The 20837-nt window shown below is 53.0% G+C and overlaps 9 protein-coding genes across 9 annotated transcripts; 4 read left to right on the top strand and 5 right to left on the bottom strand.

Annotated features, from left to right (window-relative positions):
* Positions 1-66: 66 nt before the first annotated feature.
* A1O3_03079 (uncharacterized protein) lies at positions 67-1010 on the top strand (the record flags this gene model as incomplete). Its single annotated transcript, XM_007733218.1, has 2 exons — positions 67-915; positions 963-1010. 2 exons carry the CDS (start codon positions 67-69, stop codon positions 1008-1010), a joined length of 897 nt encoding a protein of 298 aa, XP_007731408.1.
* A 206-nt stretch (positions 1011-1216) lies between these two features.
* A1O3_03078 (uncharacterized protein) lies at positions 1217-1664 on the bottom strand (the record flags this gene model as incomplete). Its single annotated transcript, XM_007733217.1, has 3 exons — positions 1217-1331; positions 1385-1564; positions 1624-1664. 3 exons carry the CDS (start codon positions 1662-1664, stop codon positions 1217-1219), a joined length of 336 nt encoding a protein of 111 aa, XP_007731407.1.
* A 1697-nt stretch (positions 1665-3361) lies between these two features.
* A1O3_03077 (aconitate hydratase, mitochondrial) lies at positions 3362-5675 on the top strand (the record flags this gene model as incomplete). Its single annotated transcript, XM_007733216.1, has 3 exons — positions 3362-3956; positions 4016-4066; positions 4120-5675. The coding sequence occupies 3 exons, from the start codon at positions 3362-3364 to the stop codon at positions 5673-5675; spliced, it is 2202 nt and encodes a 733-aa protein (XP_007731406.1).
* Positions 5676-6719: 1044 nt separating this feature from the next.
* On the top strand, positions 6720-8149 carry A1O3_03076 (uncharacterized protein; the record flags this gene model as incomplete). Its single annotated transcript, XM_007733215.1, has 2 exons — positions 6720-6803; positions 7010-8149. The coding sequence occupies 2 exons, from the start codon at positions 6720-6722 to the stop codon at positions 8147-8149; spliced, it is 1224 nt and encodes a 407-aa protein (XP_007731405.1).
* Positions 8150-8415: 266 nt separating this feature from the next.
* Positions 8416-9844, bottom strand: A1O3_03075 (uncharacterized protein; the record flags this gene model as incomplete). The annotated part of the gene is made up of 2 exons (XM_007733214.1): positions 8416-9314; positions 9427-9844. The coding sequence occupies 2 exons, from the start codon at positions 9842-9844 to the stop codon at positions 8416-8418; spliced, it is 1317 nt and encodes a 438-aa protein (XP_007731404.1).
* A 2403-nt stretch (positions 9845-12247) lies between these two features.
* A1O3_03074 (uncharacterized protein) lies at positions 12248-12856 on the top strand (the record flags this gene model as incomplete). The annotated part of the gene is made up of 3 exons (XM_007733213.1): positions 12248-12358; positions 12411-12726; positions 12789-12856. The coding sequence occupies 3 exons, from the start codon at positions 12248-12250 to the stop codon at positions 12854-12856; spliced, it is 495 nt and encodes a 164-aa protein (XP_007731403.1).
* Positions 12857-12922: 66 nt separating this feature from the next.
* Positions 12923-14070, bottom strand: A1O3_03073 (uncharacterized protein; the record flags this gene model as incomplete). Its single annotated transcript, XM_007733212.1, has 2 exons — positions 12923-13968; positions 14025-14070. 2 exons carry the CDS (start codon positions 14068-14070, stop codon positions 12923-12925), a joined length of 1092 nt encoding a protein of 363 aa, XP_007731402.1.
* A 1354-nt stretch (positions 14071-15424) lies between these two features.
* On the bottom strand, positions 15425-16045 carry A1O3_03072 (uncharacterized protein; the record flags this gene model as incomplete). Its single annotated transcript, XM_007733211.1, has 1 exon — positions 15425-16045. The coding sequence occupies one exon, from the start codon at positions 16043-16045 to the stop codon at positions 15425-15427; it is 621 nt and encodes a 206-aa protein (XP_007731401.1).
* A 2205-nt stretch (positions 16046-18250) lies between these two features.
* On the bottom strand, positions 18251-19750 carry A1O3_03071 (protein farnesyltransferase subunit beta; the record flags this gene model as incomplete). Its single annotated transcript, XM_007733210.1, has 3 exons — positions 18251-18521; positions 18573-19331; positions 19404-19750. The coding sequence occupies 3 exons, from the start codon at positions 19748-19750 to the stop codon at positions 18251-18253; spliced, it is 1377 nt and encodes a 458-aa protein (XP_007731400.1).
* Positions 19751-20837: the final 1087 nt, after the last annotated feature.

Below are 20837 nucleotides of genomic sequence, written 5' to 3'. Positions count from 1 at the left end.
TGATATAACAAGAGTTTACAGCCTTTTATTGTCTTTTCAGGGAGGGGCGGCCTCCTTGATTTGAAGATGTCGGCGGACTTTTGGGCCAGCTATGTCTCTGGTGCAATAGGCATTTTGATTGGAAATCGTCTCGATGTTTTGAAAGTGCGAGCGCAGGCAAGCTCTGCTGGTGCTCGCTCATCTGCTACTCCAGAGCCAAAGAATCGGGTTCAGAAATTCACATCTCTATTCAGAGGTGCCGCTGCTCCAATCCTCGGCTATGGCGCATTGAATTCCATTCTCTTTATGTCTTTCAATCGCTCCTTGAAGCTTATGGATCCCAGTATCTTCGACTTTACAAAATTGGCCGGGGTGGATCTTGGCAAAATATGGATGGCTGGAGCAATTGGAGGTTTAGCGACGTTCGTTGTGTCTGCGCCCTCTGAACTTGTCAAGTGCCGAACTCAGCTCGTTGTTGATGGGCAGGGTTCTTCATACGCAGTGTTCAAGGATATCTGGAAGCATGGCAGAATCCGAGGGCTTTACTATGGAGGCACAATCACGAGTCTTCGCGACGCATTTGGATATGGCTGGTATTTTTGGTCATATGAGCTAAGCAAAAGGCTTCTTCTGTCCAGGCAACCCGATCCTTTCGCTTCACCCTCCACTGCCGATATCTTGATCAGCGGCGGAATTGCGGGGATTGTCACCTGGGTGTCTATCTATCCGTTGGACGTTGTTAAAACCCGCCTGCAGACGCAACCTTCTTTGCGCCTTGAGAGCCAGGGGCTCCTTCCAGGCTCAACGGTACCGTCTCGTTATGACCAGACGTCTCTCGGTATGGCGCGTGAGATATGGCATAATTCTGGTCTCCGTGGCTTTTATCGTGGGTTGGGTGTGTGTAGTCTGCGAGCATTCGTAGTGAACGCTGTCCAAGTAGGTCGGAACCCCTTAATCGCGACGTACAGCTGACACAACGATAGTGGTATGCCTATGAAAGGATCATGGCATTCTTTCGCAGTCCGCAGTGACCTCTCCAACATGAGGCTGGCCATCCGCGAGAACCGACACCAACCCACGAGATTCCAGCCTACCTCGACCCGGTGCAAGCTCACGTGAATCATTGGCAGGGCCCTGCATGGCGAGTCTCTGGTTGATAACACGTCCCCATGGGGGCGAGGGTGGTGCCAGGATTTGCGCTTCGAGTCATCGAAAGTCATATCATCCGAAACCAAAATCAAACATCCTCCATGGCTTCAGTGTTTCGATGTGCACGGCCGTTATCTACTCCCAAGCCCACAGCGGCTTCTGCGAGTTGTTGGGTGTGTGCCTCTTCCTTAAGCATCCGGACGCTAGTGCACATGTCAGAAGTACATTCTAGCAAAATACAAATGAGTATATTTACCGTCTCTTGTGTATCTTTCCTCTCCGATGCTCGTTCAGGTTATGGCTGTCTGAGAAGTACTTGGCGCATTCGATGCAGTAGAAAGCGCCCAGTGCGGGCAGGTCTTCGGAGGCTTTGGCATTTTGGTGTTGGGAGAGGTGCTTGGGGGATTTAAGATCAGCCTTGACCTGATCCAAGTCGCTGTTGAGTACTGTTAGCATCTAGCATGACGGTGTTGGGTGTTAACCAGCAGAACCGACCGGGTCCGGCGTTTTGTCTTGATGCGCCTGATGCTGCCCATGATGGTATTCCGAACAATGTCCTCAAACCCACGATGCGTATCCTAGGGCTGGAATCTTATCTGGCGAAAAAAACCAGGGAAGATGCGGACGGCGTCTGCAAGGCTTCGGGTGTAGTGGGCCTGCGAGTTTTCGGGGGGTTTCATCAACAATCTCTTGCCGCGGCTGGGACCGGCATCTTGCTCTCCGGAGTGTCCAATCATTGCCCCGAAGGCGCACCCGAACTACAAATGGCGAATCGGCCCAAGTCCAAGTTGTGGAGGGCGTTCCCCGTCTGACTTCAGCATTCCGGGCGGAATTTGGCAGCATGCCGCAGTGGACATGTTGTCAGACACCGGAGTATTTAGTATTTATCAACGGCCCTCGGACAGCTGGAAACATGTACGGAATACACAAGCAGCCGGGCCAGAGGTTCGCGCCAGAATGAATCGCTACCTAACCTACCTAATTAGACCTACCCATACACACGAGAGACTGCGCATCTCTGACCTGGACTACGACAGAGAGCACGAAGCGGTGTGCTGCATCCGCACACCTCTCACCTCTGCTGGTACATGCAGCTACGCGGATGGAAGCGCATGGCCTATTATTTGACCAGACATTTGCTCTGGTCTCGACGGGTTTATGGGGATAGAACGGGGAGGTAATTGCCTGCTCAGTGATTGGCTGGAGCGGGAGGTCTGCAGGTCAGAAAGAAAAAATGAGGCATTTGCTCGGCGCAAGGGCCTAGGAGTGGGAACTTAGCCCGCATTGCCTAGGTAGTAGTAGAAACCACACAGCTAGTCCGCATGTCTGGGGGCAACAGCAGCTCGGGCTTGTGCGAATTCGTGCTGCTGGTATAAATCGTTGGCGATTCCCAGATCCGAATCCTTGACCGGATTCGAAAGCACTGTCGTTATAGAAGCTCCTGTATCGTGGTGCCCAGTGTGTGCGACAAGAGGGATCGCTGTGTGGGAGGTGCCAGTGGTTACTACCGCTACTTACCACTTAGTTATTCGTGGCCATTCACAGGTTGACGTCTTCCAAGGCTTATCGTGCTCCTCATTGAAGCCGCACCTCTCCAGAAAGAGCTTCCCTCCTCCAGCTTTTCTCCATCACCGTCATTTCTTCTCACTCTCCACTCCTCTGCTCGCATTTACAACTGTTGTCGAGCTAGACATTCTTGCTGCACTGTTTGCTAGAGCTCTCAAGCATCGTCGCAACCATGATGTCCGCAAGGCCTCTGGCCGGCCTGGCCTCGCGCCTGGTAAGTTCCCCAGCACCCTCCCTTCCGCACGCTGGCGGCTCCCGCACGGCTTCCGTCATGGCTTCACGCCTCGGTGGTTGCATTCTACTGCTCGAAGTCAGACCTGTGACTGACGATCATCTGCTTGCTCTAGGGCTCGAACGTAGGAACTGTCAGTTTATCTTCCGGTCCAAATCCAACCGCATACAGCGTGCTAATAACCAACATAGTCCCTGCGGATGTCCAGAATGGGATATGCTACCGTCTCCGATGACCCTTTGAGCAAAAATAAGTGACGGCCTCAAATACTGCTTGAGCATACGTTGCTGACTTCCGAATACAGGTCGAGATGACGAACTGGGAGAAGGGTCATTACATCAACTACAAGTAGGTCCAAATGCTAAATTGGCGCTTCTGCGACGGGCCGGCAATGGCTTTTGGCTGTATAGCGGAGACTCACCCTTTCACAGGAAGATGTCCGAGAACCTTGCAATCGTTCGAAGCCGACTTAACCGTCCCCTCACATACGGCGAAAAGGTCCTGTATTCGCACTTGGATGACCCGCACAACCAAGATATCGAGCGAGGAGTCTCCTATCTCAAGCTTCGACCTGATAGAGTGGCGTGTCAAGATGCTACTGCCCAGATGGCAATTCTGCAATTCATGTCGGCTGGCATGCCTTCAGTGGCTACACCCACCACCGTTCACTGCGATCATTTGATTGAGGCGCAGATTGGTGGAGACAAGGATTTGGAAAGAGCAAAGGACATTAACAAGGAGGTGTACGACTTCTTGTCCTCCGCCTGTGCCAAGTACAACATTGGCTTCTGGAGACCAGGCTCCGGTATTATCCATCAAATTATCCTCGAGAACTATGCCTTCCCAGGTGCCCTGATGATCGGGACTGATTCTCACACTCCCAATGCCGGTGGTCTCGGTATGGCTGCTATTGGTGTCGGTGGCGCTGATGCTGTCGATGTCATGGCAAATCTCCCCTGGGAATTGAAAGCCCCCAAGTACATTGGTGTCAAATTGACCGGCGAAATGTCCGGCTGGACTGCCCCCAAAGGTAAGAACGACGTCCACCGGGTACACACTATGGTCACACAAGCTAACAGTCTCGGGCAGACATCATTCTCAAGGTCGCTGGGATCTTGACAGTTAAGGGCGGCACGGGATGTGAGTTACAATCTTCCTGCATAAAGTGGCATTCCATTCTAACAGCCTTCTAGCGATCGTCGAATATCATGGACCTGGTGTCAACTCGATTTCTTGCACTGGCATGGCGACCATTGCCAACATGGGGGCTGAGATTGGCGCCACCACTACGATCTTCCCCTTCAACGACCGGATGTACGATTACTTGAAGGCCACCAAGCGCCAGCGAATTGGCGACTTCGCCCGCTCCTATGCCCATGAACTCCATGAGGATGAGGGCGCCGAGTACGATCAGTTCATCGAGATCAACCTGAGTGAGCTGGAGCCTCACATCAACGGGCCATTCACGCCGGATTTGGCGACTCCAATCTCCAAATTCAAGGATGCAGTTATCGAGAACAAGTGGCCCGAAGAGTTGAAGGTCGGTCTCATCGGTTCTTGCACAAACTCCTCTTATGAGGACATGTCTCGTGCTGCCTCGATTGCTCAAGATGCCATGGACCATGGTGTCAAGGCCAAGGCCCTCTTCACAGTCACTCCTGGCTCGGAGCAAATCCGCGCCACAATTGAACGGGATGGTCAGCTTAAGACCCTCGAGGAATTTGGAGGTGTTATCCTTGCAAATGCATGCGGTCCTTGCATCGGTCAGTGGGATCGACAAGACGTCAAGAAGGGCGAACCCAACTCCATCCTTTCTTCCTACAACCGAAACTTCACCGGCCGTAACGACGCGAACCCTGCGACGCACTCTTTCGTCACCTCCCCAGATTTGGTGGTGGCCTTGACCATTGCCGGAGATCTGAAATTCAACCCTCTTACCGATACTTTGAAGGACAAGGATGGCAAAGAGTTCAAGCTGAAGCCACCCAGTGGCGATGGTCTGCCCAAGAACGGATATGACGCAGGACGGGACACCTACCAGGCACCGCCTGAAGTACGTTCGGAGGTCGAGGTCAAGGTGTCTCCCACATCCGACCGTCTGCAAGTGCTGCAGCCCTTTGAAGCTTGGGATGGCAAGGATCAGAAGGATCTCCCCATTCTGATCAAGGCCAAGGGCAAGACGACAACTGATCACATCTCGATGGCTGGTCCCTGGCTCAAGTACCGTGGTCATCTTGACAACATCTCCAACAATATGTTGATTGGTGCTACCAATGCTGCGAACGGCGAGGCAAACAAGGTGCAAAACCAAGTGACCGGCAAATGGGACTCGGTGCCAAACACTGCTCGCGAATACAAGAAGAACGGTATCAAATGGGTTGTCGTTGGTGACTGGAACTACGGCGAAGGTTCATCTCGAGAACACGCCGCTCTCGAACCAAGGCATCTTGGTGGTCTCGCCATTATCACCCGAAGCTTCGCCCGTATCCACGAAACCAACTTGAAGAAACAAGGAATGTTGCCGTTGACCTTTTCCAACCCTGAGGACTACGACAAGATCAACCCGGATGACCGGGTTGACATCCTTGCCACTCAACTAGAGCCTGGCAAACCGGTGACCATGGTGGTACATCCCAAGGATGGTAAGCCATGGGAATGCCAACTGTCACACACGTTCAACGAAGGACAACTCGAATGGTTCAAGAACGGCAGTGCGTTGAACACGATGGCCAAGAGCCACAAGAATTAGTAAAGGGTGCGCTGGCAATCTTGACGGGACAGCATGCAATTTGTGTATACAGGGTGATTTGACACCGAGATCCATCCCGGGACAGTGCCTCCCGAAGAGAGGCTTGGGGATGGCACGAGTCGGGACCACATAACTACCTTGACAAGGATTAAGTGGCGGTGGGTTGAGCATATGATGTTATATAGGTATCTGCTTAGTGAGAATATCATATGGGCACAGTCTGTTTTCTTTACTCCGAACCGTGAACCCTTAGTTTTATCATGGCCATATTTCTTCTGTCGAGCCATTCCGAGTATCTGAATCATGCCAGACAACAATATCCAGCCGCGCCTCGTGATGTTGGGAACGGACTGACAAACTGACTAGTTACTATGTTCAGTGTGTGACCGTTAGACCTCGGTACGTGGGGATGTTGATATGATTGTCAATTGGAGAGACCGGATTGCGACACCATGTTGCCGAGTTGGAGACTGCGCCGCATCTTCCATCACGCCTTCACGACGCGGAGGCCTAGACGGGAGTCTTTCTTGCGACTTTCCTGTTGTTGCTGACTTAAGTTCCAGTCAAGACGCTCCCGGGTAGGGCTAAACACTCCCTGGACTCGTCGATTTCTTTACGACGCCGTCGCCTTGGTGCCTCGGTCTGAATATATTTCTTGAAGGGAGAACCTACAATAGAGAGTACGTGGTAGACGGCCGGCGTTTCTGCAGGGAACAACTTGTTAAGACAGGCTTCGGGAGAAGGACTTGGCCTCAGATCTCACATCCTAGGCAGAAGAAGAAGAAGAGGAAGAACGAAACAGTCGGTGCGGAAGCGGGCGTCAAGCAGCAGTCCTCTGAGCATTGTCCTCGATTCGTGTTTCGACGAGCAGCTTCATCCTTCTGTCCTCCTCGGCATCATCGGCCTCCTTGTCACGCTTCTCCGTCGTCACATCCATATGAGATCTTGTGAGATCGAAGAAGTTGTATGCGCCTAAGCCTCCGCAATCTGAACGTCCTGACCTCGGGCCTCAAGAAAGAGAAGGCCAGACTGAAATACAGAATCATGGCTCAAAATCTACCGCAACTTCCCCCGTGGGAGCAAGTCAGCACCAACGTGATACGGATCTTGGGCGGGAATCCTGGCAAGGTATGTATGTCCCTTCAATTCGGTGCTGGTTGGTATCTTTTATATCTTGAAATGCCCCCAAGCAAAAGTGGGAGGAGGTGGAGGTGGAGGCATTCCTCTCACGGCGAATTGTTGTTTGTCTCGTTCCGCCTCTCAACCATCCCACACTACACTGCCGTTCTCTGTCCCGGTCCGGCGTCAGGACCAGGTGCTGATCTTTGTCGCAGTTTACCTTGCAAGGAACCAACACGTACCTTCTTGGACGCGGGCCTCGGCGTCTACTCGTCGACACCGGCCAAGGTGAGCAGGTGTGGGCCGACACGCTGCGCAGCGTTCTACAGCAGCAGTCCCCGCCGGCGACCGTGGCGGCCTGTCTCCTGACGCACTGGCATCACGACCATATCGGCGGGGTTAAAGATTTGGATGCCCTCTCTGCAGAGACGAGGAGCAGCTCGCCAGGCGAGCGGGTCCCAGTGTATAAGAATCAGCCGACGCTGGACCCGGACGGCCTGCTTGACACAGACCGCCTGCTGGAGATAGTGGACGGTCAACGATTCCGCGTGTCGTCGGCCCCGTCCACGTCCGGCGGCGCGGGCGGCGACCAAAATGTCACCGAAGGCGAAGAGACTTTCGAGATCGAAGCAATCCACACCCCGGGCCATGCCAAAGACCACATCTCGTTCCTGGTGACCCAGTCATCGGACCCGGACGAGGTGGGCGCCATCTTCACTGCGGACAACGTCTTGGGCCACGGCACTGCCGTCTTTGAAGATCTCAGCGCTTACCTTGACAGTCTGGCGCTCATGAAGCGACGGGTCGCCGAGAGCATCGTGGCCCAAGACGGGGGGAGTGGTGCCTCGGAGGGTGCGTCGAATAACAAGATCAAGATCAACGTCAACAACAACATCAAGAAAAGGCGCGCGTTTCCCGGCCACGGCGCCGTCATCGACGATGCCGTGGCCAAGATCGACGAGTATATCACCCACCGACGCCTGCGGGAAGAAGAGGCGCTGAACGTGCTTCGGTTCGGCACCACCACGAGGCCCGACGCGACCGGCGGAGAGCTAGTCCACGACTCTATCACCACGTATGAAGACGACGGAGATGGAGGTGAAGGCGAGGCTGCCTCGGAGACAAGGCATGCTTCTGCCGCGGGCGCGGGCTTGGGCCTGGGCAAAGAAATCACCTCGGGCAAAGAGTGGTCGAGCATAGAGTTGGTCAAGGTCATCTACAGACACTATCCCGAGAGCCTGTACCAACCCGCCGAGTATGGCCTGTTGCGCGTGCTGGAGAAGTTGAGGCTCGACGGCAAGGTGGTCAAGACGCCCGAAGGGAAATGGAGGATCAGTGAGAAGGCCACGCTCTAATAGAGGAAGAGGATCTTTTGGCGATAGTACCGGCCTCTACGGTCCCAATAGTGAACCCCCAGAATCTAGACTGAGAGTATCTTGGAGAAAGGCGAGACGAGGCCATGACACCTTTAAAGAGAGAAACTCCAAACTTGTGCCTGGTTCGGTAGAGCTCTGACTCTGTGTTGTGATGTTTTTGTTCATGCCTGACACCTGAACGCTAGGTCTACGAATACATGTTGGTTGGATCTGGTATTATACACGCTTCATCATGTTTTCATTCTTTATACCAAGCCTTTGCTGTGTAGAAATGCCTTGAGTCCCTCGCCCACACCCTGTGGACTCGGTTTCACAGCACATACGTCCGCGTCGAAGCCGAATTTGGTCTTGAGGTGGTCTCTAGTGGTTGGCCCAATGGTGACGACGACGTAGAGCTGTCTCTGCTCTTCCTCTTGGTCTGGGACAGCGCAGGGTCTCGGTATGGCGTTCCATCTGTTCACCGCGCTTTCTGTCAGCTTGTGCGTGTCGTCAATAAAGCCGAGCGCGCGGAGCATAGCCTCGCACCCCTGAGGGCTGAAAACCACGACCGCCACGACCTTGTGTCCTTCACTTTTGAACGAGCTGAGCCTCAGCGTGAAATCGTCCTCGAACGATCCTACGACATCTGTGGCGTAGACTTCGACCTCGTCGACGGCGATCCGCTGTTGCGGGGCCAGTTTCCCTTTGGCATCCATTAATGTCTTAGGAATAATGTCTCTTCTCTGCTCGCCAACGAGGAACAACAGCCCTTTTTTCCGCAGGCGCTCGCGTTCGTCATCCTTGGCTGCATCACTGCGAGGCTCACCCCTCGTAGGTCCAAGGGTAGACGTGACCGGCCATCTCCACGAGTCGTGATGAGTGTAGAGCTTCCGGTCATCCAGCCCATTGTAGTGCGACAGAATGTACTGTGCAAGGTTGCCGCCGGTGCCTGTTTGTGCACCTAGGACGGAAGGGCGGAGACGAGTGAACGGGGATGCCTTCTTGGTGGTGGTACTAGACTCCGCAACTAACGTGTTCAGAGCGCGCGAGGTCGCTGGGCCGACCGTGTAGAGGGGGAAGGAGAAGTCGTCGTCTACATGCTCTGAATCAGTCACATGCTGCGATGCCTCGCCTGAATTCGCTCCAGGCTGAGACCCAATCACACCTGCAAGACCATTCAGTCAGCAATGATGTTTACTCTGGTAGAACATAGTGTAGAAAGCCTCGGGTTCCTTCACAACCCTGGTGGGCTGGTTCAGCAGGAGGACAGACCATACCAGTCCCAGGCCCGAAGACCTGTATCGTGCGTTCTTGTTCAAAACTGTCCAGCTCCGTTGTTCTGTCCTCTGTTGGCGGTAGTTCTCGCTCTACACTCTTAACCACCTCCGCCCACGCTTCAACAGCCCTCTGGCTCGTAAAGATCATCCCGCCATACTGCTGGCCCAGCGTTCCGCTTTGCAGCGCCCGCTTCAGCGCTCCCAAGCTCTCGGTATTAGGCCGGTGTTCGAGTACAGGAACAAACTGGGGGACGAAGGAAAACGAGGACGTGGCCCTTTCGTCCTCTCCTGTGGTAGCTGTTGGTGTCGTCGTAACCGGTGTTGTGGAGAAGTACTCTTCGTAAGCGTCATGTGGGTGAGACCGCGTTTTCAGGAGGAGCACGGGGACGGTAGATAGAGGAGACGGTGGAGGTGGCATTCTTTGTCACCGGGAGGAGTAATAAGGGCTATCGATTGTCTGCGAGTGCTTCAAAGTAAGACATGGCCGTGGCACGGTCTGTACCGAGTGTATTGTATGAGGGTGAGGCGAGGCGTAGGGACAGCGCGGAATTCCAGATGGGTGCCTCAACCACAGACAGTATCTGCAACCGACCGGCAGGTTGTAAAGGTGCAAAGACTTCCTTGCGAGGATGACAGCCAAAGCAAGTGAGCAAGCAAGCTCAAATTTGGAGCAGTAAAATGACTGATAAAAATATCGAGTCGAGTTCCGACGTTGATTGGTGTCATTCGTCCCCTTCCCCTGCGCCCTATTTTTCAGCTACAAGGCCGAGAGATGGATCACAGAACATGTCATCCGTTTGATAGCCTTGCACCGTTTCTGGCTTCATTGCTTTTTTCTTAGCTGCCATTGAGTCGAGGGATACAGTCGGCAATGGACAATCCCAACCTATCTGCATCTTACGCTTCGCGCGAGCATCAAACAAGTCAGGAATGTGTATCTATATTAAGATGGAATACAGTCCACACTGGATACTGTAGGCAGCCTTGCCTGGTCCGGCCACAAGGTGGACCTTGCCCGGTTTCTATCCATCTCTGCGATTTCCTCTAGACAGTCTCGCCACTGCCAGTGGCCCCTTTGTGGCCTTTGATTAAACGACTCTTGTCCATGAAGAGTTCAATCTATCCTATATACGCAGTCTCCCTGAAGAATACCGGAGCTTTCTCTAACAGAACCAAGATATCTTGCAGCTATTGCCCTGGCCAAACTTTCAAGACCAACTCTTCTCGCATTGGGCTAAATGCCCAAAACTGGCCATCTACGGCCAGAACGTGGTGACGCTTTCTACTGACGTTCTGAACGAGAAAAATACTTTTGCAGTGGGACAAGCTCACGGGTAGCGGTAGCGCACCGTCTTCGCTGATGCTGACCCGCTGGACTCACCTCGCACAGCCGGAAAATAATTGGACATGTCACACAGCAGGACAGAAGGAGGTAACCTTCCAGAGTGGAACAGGGAAACTGAACACTGAACAGTTCTTGCTGTAAACAGGTTTAGCTTCCACCTCCGGGGTCTCCCATCCACGTCTGAAGTCGTACATCCTGGAGACCAGACCAACCCTAGGCAGCAAGAAAGAAGGCTCCCATGGAGCGTTGTCAAACTCACACAACTCTCAGGAGGTAGGCGGGTTCAGCTGCGTGGCGGACCGACTGATAATCATATCAGATACAGAAAATCGTCCGCGATGAGAGAAAATCGCATGCTTTGTGTGGTCTGTCTGTATGTTTCGGCAAAGGAATGGGACTGGGCGACTGGCTGGAACTTGATGGTCGGCTCGCTGCAAGGATTCCACTAAATGGACCTCATGTTGTTTGTCTTTTTATGCATGTACTGATTCGGTCTTCCCAAATAGCAAACATTAAGTCCGTACAGCGGCTCAGCTTGCGATACGACAATATCAACTAGACAGGCTGTGGGTTTTGATTCAGCGAGCTGGCTGGTAGTCAGGCTTTGACCGCCTTGGTAACACAACAGCTGTCATATTAGCCTTGGAAGCAGCCGTCCAAGCATCCATGACGACCGGTACAGCCCCCCTGGCAGGCTAGCTGATACCGCAAGAATAGTCGACGACAATCAAAACATCTTGAACAGTCCAGAAGCTGCCTCCTCTGCGCCGGGACTCAGATCACGAGGCCGAGTCTAAAACCAAAACATATGCTGCAGGCCCCTGTATCACATGTCCAATTACTTGGTTTGGAAAGACATCTGGCTGTCTCGTCATGACTCTCTTCGCCGGAATGAAATCTTAGTCCAAGTACCTAGGACGATGTAGGATATCATTCTGGCCGGCAGGCTTGCTCCCCCATGCAACAAGGCGACGCTTAGGGGAACATGCGGTATCATGGTCGTCGTCCGGTTTGGAGTCAACACCGTCCCACACATGAGCCGGCCACGAGGTGCCCCTGCCTGTCGGATGCATGCATGAGTCAAACTCGCTAAGCCTGTGATTGCGTGCCATTCACCCGCCATATTTGACTTCAGGCTCGACGAAGCCGTCTCGCGGGCGAATCCATCTACATCGTCTTGACGCGCCCAATGCCCGAATTTGAAAACAGTCTTGACCCTGGTGCCCAATCGAGGTGCAAGCCTCGTGCAGGTAATCGTCTTCTTTGCTAATTCTTTGTCGCGTGTGGATCGAATTGCATGTTTGCTTCTCACCTTTTGCGGCCTGAGCCAGGGTTCATTTCCGATATATATGAAGAGCTCAAGGCAAAATCGCACCACCAAGTCTGTGACACTCACTCGCTGTGCTCACGACCTCGTACCATCTTGCACATACATTTCGGGCTGTTTTCATCAACCTGCTTTCCTTCACCGCCACGATGCCTCAACCACAACCTGTAGGACCGAGGGCGCCAAAGGACGATTTCATGAAGGCTCTGGGCTTGAGTACCACCGATCCACGCCACGAGGGCTACTATCGAGCGATGCGGGTAGGTTCGGGAACTGAAAGGCTGCCGCAGACCGAGGCTCACCACAATGCAGGAGGAAGCAATCGCTGTATACAGCAGGCTGAATTCCGATCGAACCAGTCTGATAGACGAAAAACGTAACGATGGATCAACAACGCCGCCCTTCTTTTGGCACCACATCCGTCAAGACCGTCGTCGGCAAGCCATCATCGACACATGGCAACAGGCGAAACCGGGCACCATTCAACGTACACTGTTTGATCGAGGCGCAACAACCGGTGAACATGCTCCCAACTGGGTAACTCTGTGGCTGCTATACAGTGTCTTTCGGTCCCGAGATATCCGTAACAATCGCAATCGGCGGGCTGGAGAGGGCGGTAGTGGCGGAGGTGAGAAATCTCTGCTTCGTTTTCGCTCTATTCCCGAGGCTAATCAGTTGTGTGAGGCGCAGGTCAGAGTTCTGGGTCCCACGATGCCGCGATATTTGATCCGGCTAGAGACAAATATGTGCGTCGCTGAATCTGGGAGTGGGTTCAATATTTTGTTGTATGATTTCAGAAGGTGTTGGGGAGATATTAATGCTGTTTAATCGTCGTCATCTTCTTCGTCATCCTCCTTTGACTTTGATCGGCCATTTGAATTCTTTCGCTCTTCCCGAAGTGCTTTTGTAACCTCTTTATCATGCTCATCAGCCCTCTCGTCCCACTCCACGTCGTATTCCGCAGCCACAGCTTTGATTTCCTTCCTGATGGCGTTGGCCTCTTCGATCGAGGCTTCCCATTTTTGCACATCAAACCCCTTGAGCTCGTATAGGCGGCTTTGACGACGACTGACCGTAATATTCAATGCCGACCGATAGGAGACCTCACGATTATGGTATAAAAACCACATATAACCACCGATAAGCGACGATAGACTGACAAGGTACGTGACAGGCTCGGCAAAGTCCCATCCGAGATCTGTCTGGAAGGTTATCCGATACACAACGAACCAATAGCCGACCAGGAAACCGCAACCTCCTATGGCGACTCTCTGTCCACGCTTGTGGGCGGCTTTATCGCATTCGTTCTTGATGGCAGCCATGTCGGCAATATTTTTGGAGACCCTGCGTAACCTTTGCCGCAAGTAAAAGGTCCTGTCGTTGAACGAAGGGACGGCAACCTTGATAGGCTTTGAACTCCCTTCAATCTCGACCTCGAACTCTTTCGCTCGCGCCGCGTCCCTGATAAAGTCGCCGATCTCAGTGGACAAGCTCCATCGAACGAATTCACCTTCGTCCTTGCCTTTGCCTTCACGGCCGGCGCCGCTGTAGCTCTCGACGCCGCCCTCAGTCGGAGGTTGTTGTGGGGCTTCGGCCTCTTCCAGCTCTTTTGACTCCTTCTTGGAGCTTCTGGTCCCTTCATCCTTGGACTCCATGGCCCGGAAAGAAACTGCTGGCAGTCTGCCCTCCCCTTTCTCATTGGTGATGCTGGGTAATTCAGACTGGATCAGGCGCTCAAGGTAGGAGAGCGGCTGCTGTGGATGAATAAGTAGAGCAAGAGGAGCGACGTCCTTGCGATCAGAGTTTTGGTCGAGGGTAGTGAGAGGAAGCACAAGTTTGAGCAACCTCGAAGGTGTGGTCAGTAGTTTTCCTAGAACTAAGGGTCAGCACGCGTTGGTGTCGTGAAGCCTCGGCGCAGTACGGTACCTTTGGTCATGGCTCCTGCTGAGCGTTGTCTTCGGACAGGAGGCATATCGGCTCCTTGTCGGTGCCATGGCGTCCGGCCTTGTTTTTCGTGCTCCTGGGCGACGGCACTGTCGAAATCAGACAAGGCGTCATCGACCCCCTGCTGATTCAGATCTCTGGCCTTTTGGTCGCTTGAAATGCTTCTAATGCCGTAGGGAATGCAGTTCGGGACCCTCCGTCTGATACATCTTGAGGATTGAAATCTGGGGCCTGAAATATGGAAGTACTGTCGAGTCGGTGATGAGGCAGGCGAGGGATGGCGCAGTCGATGCAGATGGCTGAGCGTGTCCAGCTGACGTGCCGTAACTCGGAGACGCAGAGCCATTGCAGTCTCTGGGGGTTATTGAAGTGGTCGAAGTCGCAGGTGCATACTGACAGCGCAAGAAATATTGTCTGCTCGCTGAGCGTGTACGTAGAAGATTGGCAGGGAAGACGAAGCGAGCGATGAACCTGTTTTAGTGGCACGTAAGATGAATGTTGATCCTGCGACGTCATTCACTGTCTACCAGACGTGAGACCAGTACGACTAGGTACGGAGTACTCCCTACTCCCTACTCCCTACTCCCTACTCCCTACTCCCTACTCCCTACTCCCTACAATGTTAGGCTGCGCCACACCTAGTACTTGGAGCCTTAGGGCCATAGGCACCTATAGGTATGCCCAGGTAGGTGCCAAGTATACGGAACATGTATGGAGTACATACTCCGTACTCATGTATCAACCAGCTTGCAGCTCCAGTGGCAGCTGCGTTGCCTGAAAGCCTGCCTCCGTCCCAAGAAGAGAGTCCGCAGGCTCACGCCAGCTCCAAGCCTTAGGCCCCTTAGCCCCTTAGCCCCCGAGGGCTTCTAAGGCCCTAAGGCTCCGTATTCAGTGTCGACTCCTACACTTGGGCGAACAAAGCTCCTGATATTGTAAGCCTTGTGATCGTTTTGAGGCAGCCCACCACCTATTCTACAAACTGATGGGACCAAGCGAGCCTGGCAAACAGGTCAATCAATCGAAATGGATTTGGCTGTTCTAAGCTCTTGTAAGAAAATCGTTCACACATCCTTCCAAGCACAATCCAATCAGCCGGAAAGGCTTCCTCCCTGCTCCAGTCGCTAAGCTTAGAAACACATCATTGACTGGCTGACTGACTTGACCACACAGTTGCCTGCTTCACTTTTCTCTATACGGCATGCGGCGAAAGAAACACAAAATCATTCATCATGAACCATCAAGGAAAATTGTGCCCCTCGCCGAAGGTCATGGTCTCGTAAGTCGTAAGTCGTAAATCGTCATAAAGCGCTGGAAAGTCGCCGTCCACGATGCACCGCACAGACAGTAGAAGAAATCATTATATGGTTCGATGAGAACATGTCTCAGTACCGTGGGACGGCTCGCTTGCCATGGTGACTCGCCTCGGAAGCGTAGATATCCCGACGGTTGGTCGACAGCTGCGGGCGACCTGGACGCCCCGAATCGGTCCAATCAGGACTGCTGCCTCCACTTCTGCTTCCAGAGCTGTCCGTGTCGCCATAGCGGTATTCAGCTCGAGTATCCTTCCCACTCCTGCGACTGTGGCGACCAGAGCCTACAGGGACCGGATTGCCCTGGATCACGCCTCCATGGGCAAAGCCGGCAGGGAAAAACCCATCGTTGGCAGAGAAGTTGCGGCAGATATTGAACGCAATCAAAGCAGCCCCTTCTCTGGCTGACGACTCGGACGGATGGTAGTTCGAAGTCTGGTATTCACGGTTGTTCACCCTGACAACGCATCGGTAGCCTGCCGGGCTGTAGGAAATCTGATAAGCAGGTTCGGGCCATCGACGGCGTTGACAGAGACCTGAGTGGGGACCACGAGTCAGTGTCTGGGACGGAGATATATGGCAAACTCCAAGCAAAGAGTCAAATTCAACGGCCACACGAACGCGAGGGTATCTCATTCCCGGACCATTGCAAGGCTGGCCAACCTCTTTGGGACCACATGGGACTCCATGCATAGCGGGATATGAAGACTACGAGTAGATGAAGCCAGAAACAAGGGCAGAAGCCATACATCAACGCCAAACAGGAGTAGTCGGCGTTGTAAGGTACGTACTGGCCAGATAGACGGTATGCAGCATATCTGCACTGGAGCCCGAAGTGACTTGAAGCCCAACAAATTGTGCATCCAATCGTGAGTGGAATAGTGTACTTGACGGCAATGGTGTCGATGAGGACTGGTTTTGTCGACAAACGTCAACAATGCTAATTGTGATGCTAAATCAGAAAGTGAGGCGTGGTGACTCTGTCAGGTAATGTTCCCCAGGCAGCAGATATTCAATATCACCGATATAGCTGGCCCTTTTCACAGGTGAAGTATGTCCACATTTTTCATGGCCTCGACGGCAAAGACCCTGCACTGACAGCGAAGCAAGTGCAAGACGACCGGCAGCGCGTGGGGCCGGGCGAAATGATTCCACAGTGGCCAAAATGCCTCTGGTGAGCGGCCGGCTGGAAAGCGATCGCGGAAGATTGAACATTCTGCTCTTCTGGCAATCGTCAATGTTTTGATGTGTTGGCATACTTTTTAGCCAGTACCCGAACGTTGAAGTCGGGACCGTCCTAGCATCTTCCCTCCGTCGGGCGAGTCGTGCAGAGACTCATGCAACCCATGATTGGTGCTGAGATCCTGATTCCCCCGCGCTGAAACCAAGTGTCGAATGAAGACACACCACCTCGGTGGCTAACAAGTCTCGTGGCTCGCCATGCTCTGCCTTTGACTTGCATCTGCGCTGACATGGTTGACCGGTGAAGCTTGCAGAAGATCACCTCTGGCGAGCAGCTGGAATTGGGGCGAATGCGTCCTTTCCTGCAGAGACGTTCTAGTTGACGCAATGGATTCTGTGCATGAACACCTGGCAGGTGGGGAATGGTGTTATCATGCCGCGGCCTGACTTGCTTTGGAGCTGCTGCTGGAAGTCTCGAGCCCTGCGAAGCTTAAGGGATCAATAAAATGAGCATTTTGATAGGTAGGCTAGACGCGAGAGGCCAATGCAAGCCCAGAGAACTCTCAGACTTGCAGCTTTCTGCCCACTGCGAAGGGGCGAAATGGTTGACGTGCGCAATCTAGATCGACCTTGGATTCGACAAAGTGCGTCTGGAGCGCTTTACGCCACTCGTATCGCGGATTGTTTCGGTGCGACAGCTTACATGGGTGCTGGAAACGGCTGGCCGACTGGCGGGCCAACTCAGCGAAGTTTGTGGTGGACCGCGTGTCTGCTTGTAAAATCCCTGGCGCATGAATGCGTTGTCCGGGACAGTGGTCTCCAATTCTCCAGTTCTCGTTGGATCCATCATGTCATCAGAGTCCGTCATCTTCTCGTGTTAACATGGAATCCATAGCTGCTGTAGACCATGCGCGGTAGTCATTATTGGAGTGGCCAGAAGAACTATCTGTGTTACCAGATATCATCCATGTCTTTCCCTTGACAGAAAGCGAAGCAGTCTCAGCCGTTTCTTAACTCGACGGTCGATGGGGCTGACAAGACATCGCGTGTGAATTAGGGAACCCCTTTTGGCATCGGCGTAGGGCTTGTCAAGACCGATATCGTTCGACATACTAGTATGAGTGGCCAACCGCCAGAGGAAGCCTCGAGATGGGGAAGGTAGAGGTACTAGGGAGTTTCGGTCATATGCAAACACTACAAGCTCAGCAACGGCGGCGGCCTACTGCAGAAGCAGGAGAACTTCCCCCACTTAGTTGTGTACTCGCCTGCGGGCCTGCGTTTGGCTACCTACCAATGTTCAAAAGGTGGAATAGTCGCCCAGATCAAATACGTGGTTCGGTCTGCGCGAAATCAAAGAGTATCTCGAGATGGCCAGCTGGGAAGTGACGATCAGAAAGAAAATGACAAGCAGCCTGAGACAAGAAAGCCGGTCATCAAAGCTGGGCACAGGGGACATGACTCGAGCCTTGTGGGGGGTGGCGTCTCTGACGAGTAAGGATTGTATAATGTGAACACGGGCAACGAGCATTCACCATCCAACGATTCACAAAATGACCGCAGATGAGAAGGATTTAGTGTGTCTAGAGTAGCCCCGTTTCTCCGTGGTAGATGATTGTGACCAGAGTTGAGAGGTCGACAGATAAATCTCTCAAGTGCCGGGAGGCTGACCTTTCCACACGGCCAATCTCAGGGCCAGCATTGATCATCAATCCGACGTTATGCACCTAGGGGACAAGACAATGCCCAATTCCGCATGGCCTGAGCAGCTTCATGAGGGATCGAGTAGACTGGATGGATAGCTCTGACATGCGCTCCCGTATCAAAAATCTTAGTGGGATCGGCCTCGCTAGGTATCTGGGCTTTGCAAGCCTCCCATGAGAAGGCCGAAGCAAAAGCATCAGACCCGTCAACTGGCCCGTAGGAATGTGAATGTTCCACCGTGCTGATGCCAGTCAACGTATAACAGGTATGATACGAATCGGGTCGCCTATGAGGTATTGTCAGCAGGTGCGGCAAGTCATGCTTTGGGACGACGAACTTCGAAGGCTTATCTCTAAGCCCACCATCCTGTGCCTGGCAGCAACATAGTATGTATCTTGCAAGGCCTTCGCTGCTATAGAGATTCTCCCTCACGTCATGTCCTAGTCCACTGGCCGTTCCCCGAGGACCGCTCAGAGCAGCCTGGACGAGCGGCCAACAGCTTCCTAGCCAGTGGCTGTAACATCCATCCACGAGCTTGTTGGTCCGACCTGCAAATCCACCCTCAGGTGCATACTGTCGTGAAGAAAGCCACCAAGTCAGGGCGTTAACGTCAAGGAACTTGTTTACTGCAGCGTGTGGAGTATTGTAGAGACAGAGGCAGGCAATGGCACAGAAAGCGTATGCTCCGTGAGCTTCGTTGCCGGGCGAGGCAGAAATTCCGCCTTCATATGTCTGACAGCGAGAGAGGTATTCGCCGAGGCCATCCATAAATGTTTCAAAGCCGGCGCTCCGAGCTGGGGAACTCGCCGGCAGTGAAAGAGGAAGATCGAGGAGGGAAATGGCAACCAATGCGCAGTATGCTCCTCTTACATCCTCTTCACCACCCTCAGATATCTGAAAGCCACCGTCTGGTTGTTTCAGCCGACCGAGCCATTGCCACATTTGGTCACGATCAATGAGTGTATAGGCTTCATCACCACCAACCAAAGCAAGGCTTAACAGTGCGGCGTACGTTCCAGCGAGATGGGAATATTGCCCGAAGCCCCCTCCGAAGCCCCCGCTTGAGTTCTGCATCGAAAAGAAGGTTTTGATAACCCTGTAGCGCTGTCAGCTTAAGTGTCCACGTTCATTCAGTGAAGCTGTGCGGAGGCAAGCTCGAGTGTAATACCTTGAGCGGTAACGAGACACGTCTTCTCCGAGCATGTAAAGTGACAACAACGCCCAGTAAACCATCCAAGGGCGACTGGCATCGAGGCCGACAAACGGTGCTGGGAACTCCTCTAGGTTTTCGTGGAGGAAATCAATATGCTTCTCCCTTTCCAGTACAGGCACGCTGAACTCATTAAAGTCGAAGGGGCTACGCGAAGGATCCTCAATGGCATTGAGCAGAGGTAAGCATTCTTTGACAGTATCCGCTTGTAGAACGGATGTCTCTGTCTCAAGACTGTCAAGCAAAGCTGGTGGTCCACGAAAGTAGGCGGGTATGAAAAATGCGAAGTCGTCCAGATTCGCCATAGTTGCAGTACGGCGCCTCCGCGGAAGCCCGGATACTGGATATGAAGCGTGACAGATGAAGATGTCGAGGCAGGTTAATTTTGAACAGATGAGTCCCTCATGTCTGGTTCAGCCTCGGTACGTTAGTATTGTTCTTGAATTCCACAACCTTAGGGGACTGCGGAATCCAGCACGCATAATAAGATTAGGGCGATTGTCGAGGACTTCTCGTCGAGAACAACCTCAATCGGAAGGCTAATCATGTAGAAAAGTCATCCGATAGTTGAGGCGCCGACTGAGTTATTAGGCCTGCCTAATTCAACTTGAAATTCTGTCACAGAGACTATGATCAGACGGGAGTCTTGAGGTCTGTTGACGAAGCGTTGGCACTTTACAGTAACATGCTTGGCATTGTCCTTGCCCCAAATAATAAGAATACACATAATAGTAGTACTATTAGTACAAGAAGTGACAAGAGATTCACACCTGAGTTCTTTCACTGTAATGTTTGACAAATCGTGAATCCTGTGCCCCCAATGCACTCTCCGAAAGGTAGAACATTGGAGACCTTGCCTCTCGGAAAATACTGAATGTCAAAGTACTGCAGACACGGCCCTGATTGTAATGCGAGGAACAAGGTATGGAGCACCGCCTCCGATTGGAAGATGACGGTACACAGCAGTCGGCGGTGTCCTCACACTCTGCACATCTTCCATCTGGAGTGTCGGGCAATATAGTCTTCCTCGCGCTTCTAGTATGGCTGTGGAATGTCTGCCGCATCCCGAGCGACGTTGACACCTCTAGTTGACACCCGCCGCCGAGATCAATCCACTGTCTTGAGTCCTTCACTTCACTGTAATCTTTCTGCCGCTGAGCAAGGGTGTGCGTCAAAAGTCTACACCGCTTCTCGAAAGCGCCATCCTGGAAGAAAATCCCCGAGGTGGACGACTGGCGCGTTCAGCTGGACAACAAGATACTTCCTCCACTGATACCAGGTACCTATTTCACCTAGAACCCGGTGCTTCTGCTGCAACAAGCCCGATGCCATCGACGAGGCTGTCTGAGCGTGCACACGGTGAGGTGAAGAGCGACGTTGCGGAGGCGTAGC

Source organism: Capronia epimyces (genome assembly GCF_000585565.1).
Source record: "Capronia epimyces CBS 606.96 chromosome Unknown aczIQ-supercont1.2, whole genome shotgun sequence".
NCBI lineage: Eukaryota > Fungi > Ascomycota > Eurotiomycetes > Chaetothyriales > Herpotrichiellaceae > Capronia > Capronia epimyces.
This window is presented reverse-complemented; position numbering and strand designations above follow the sequence as displayed.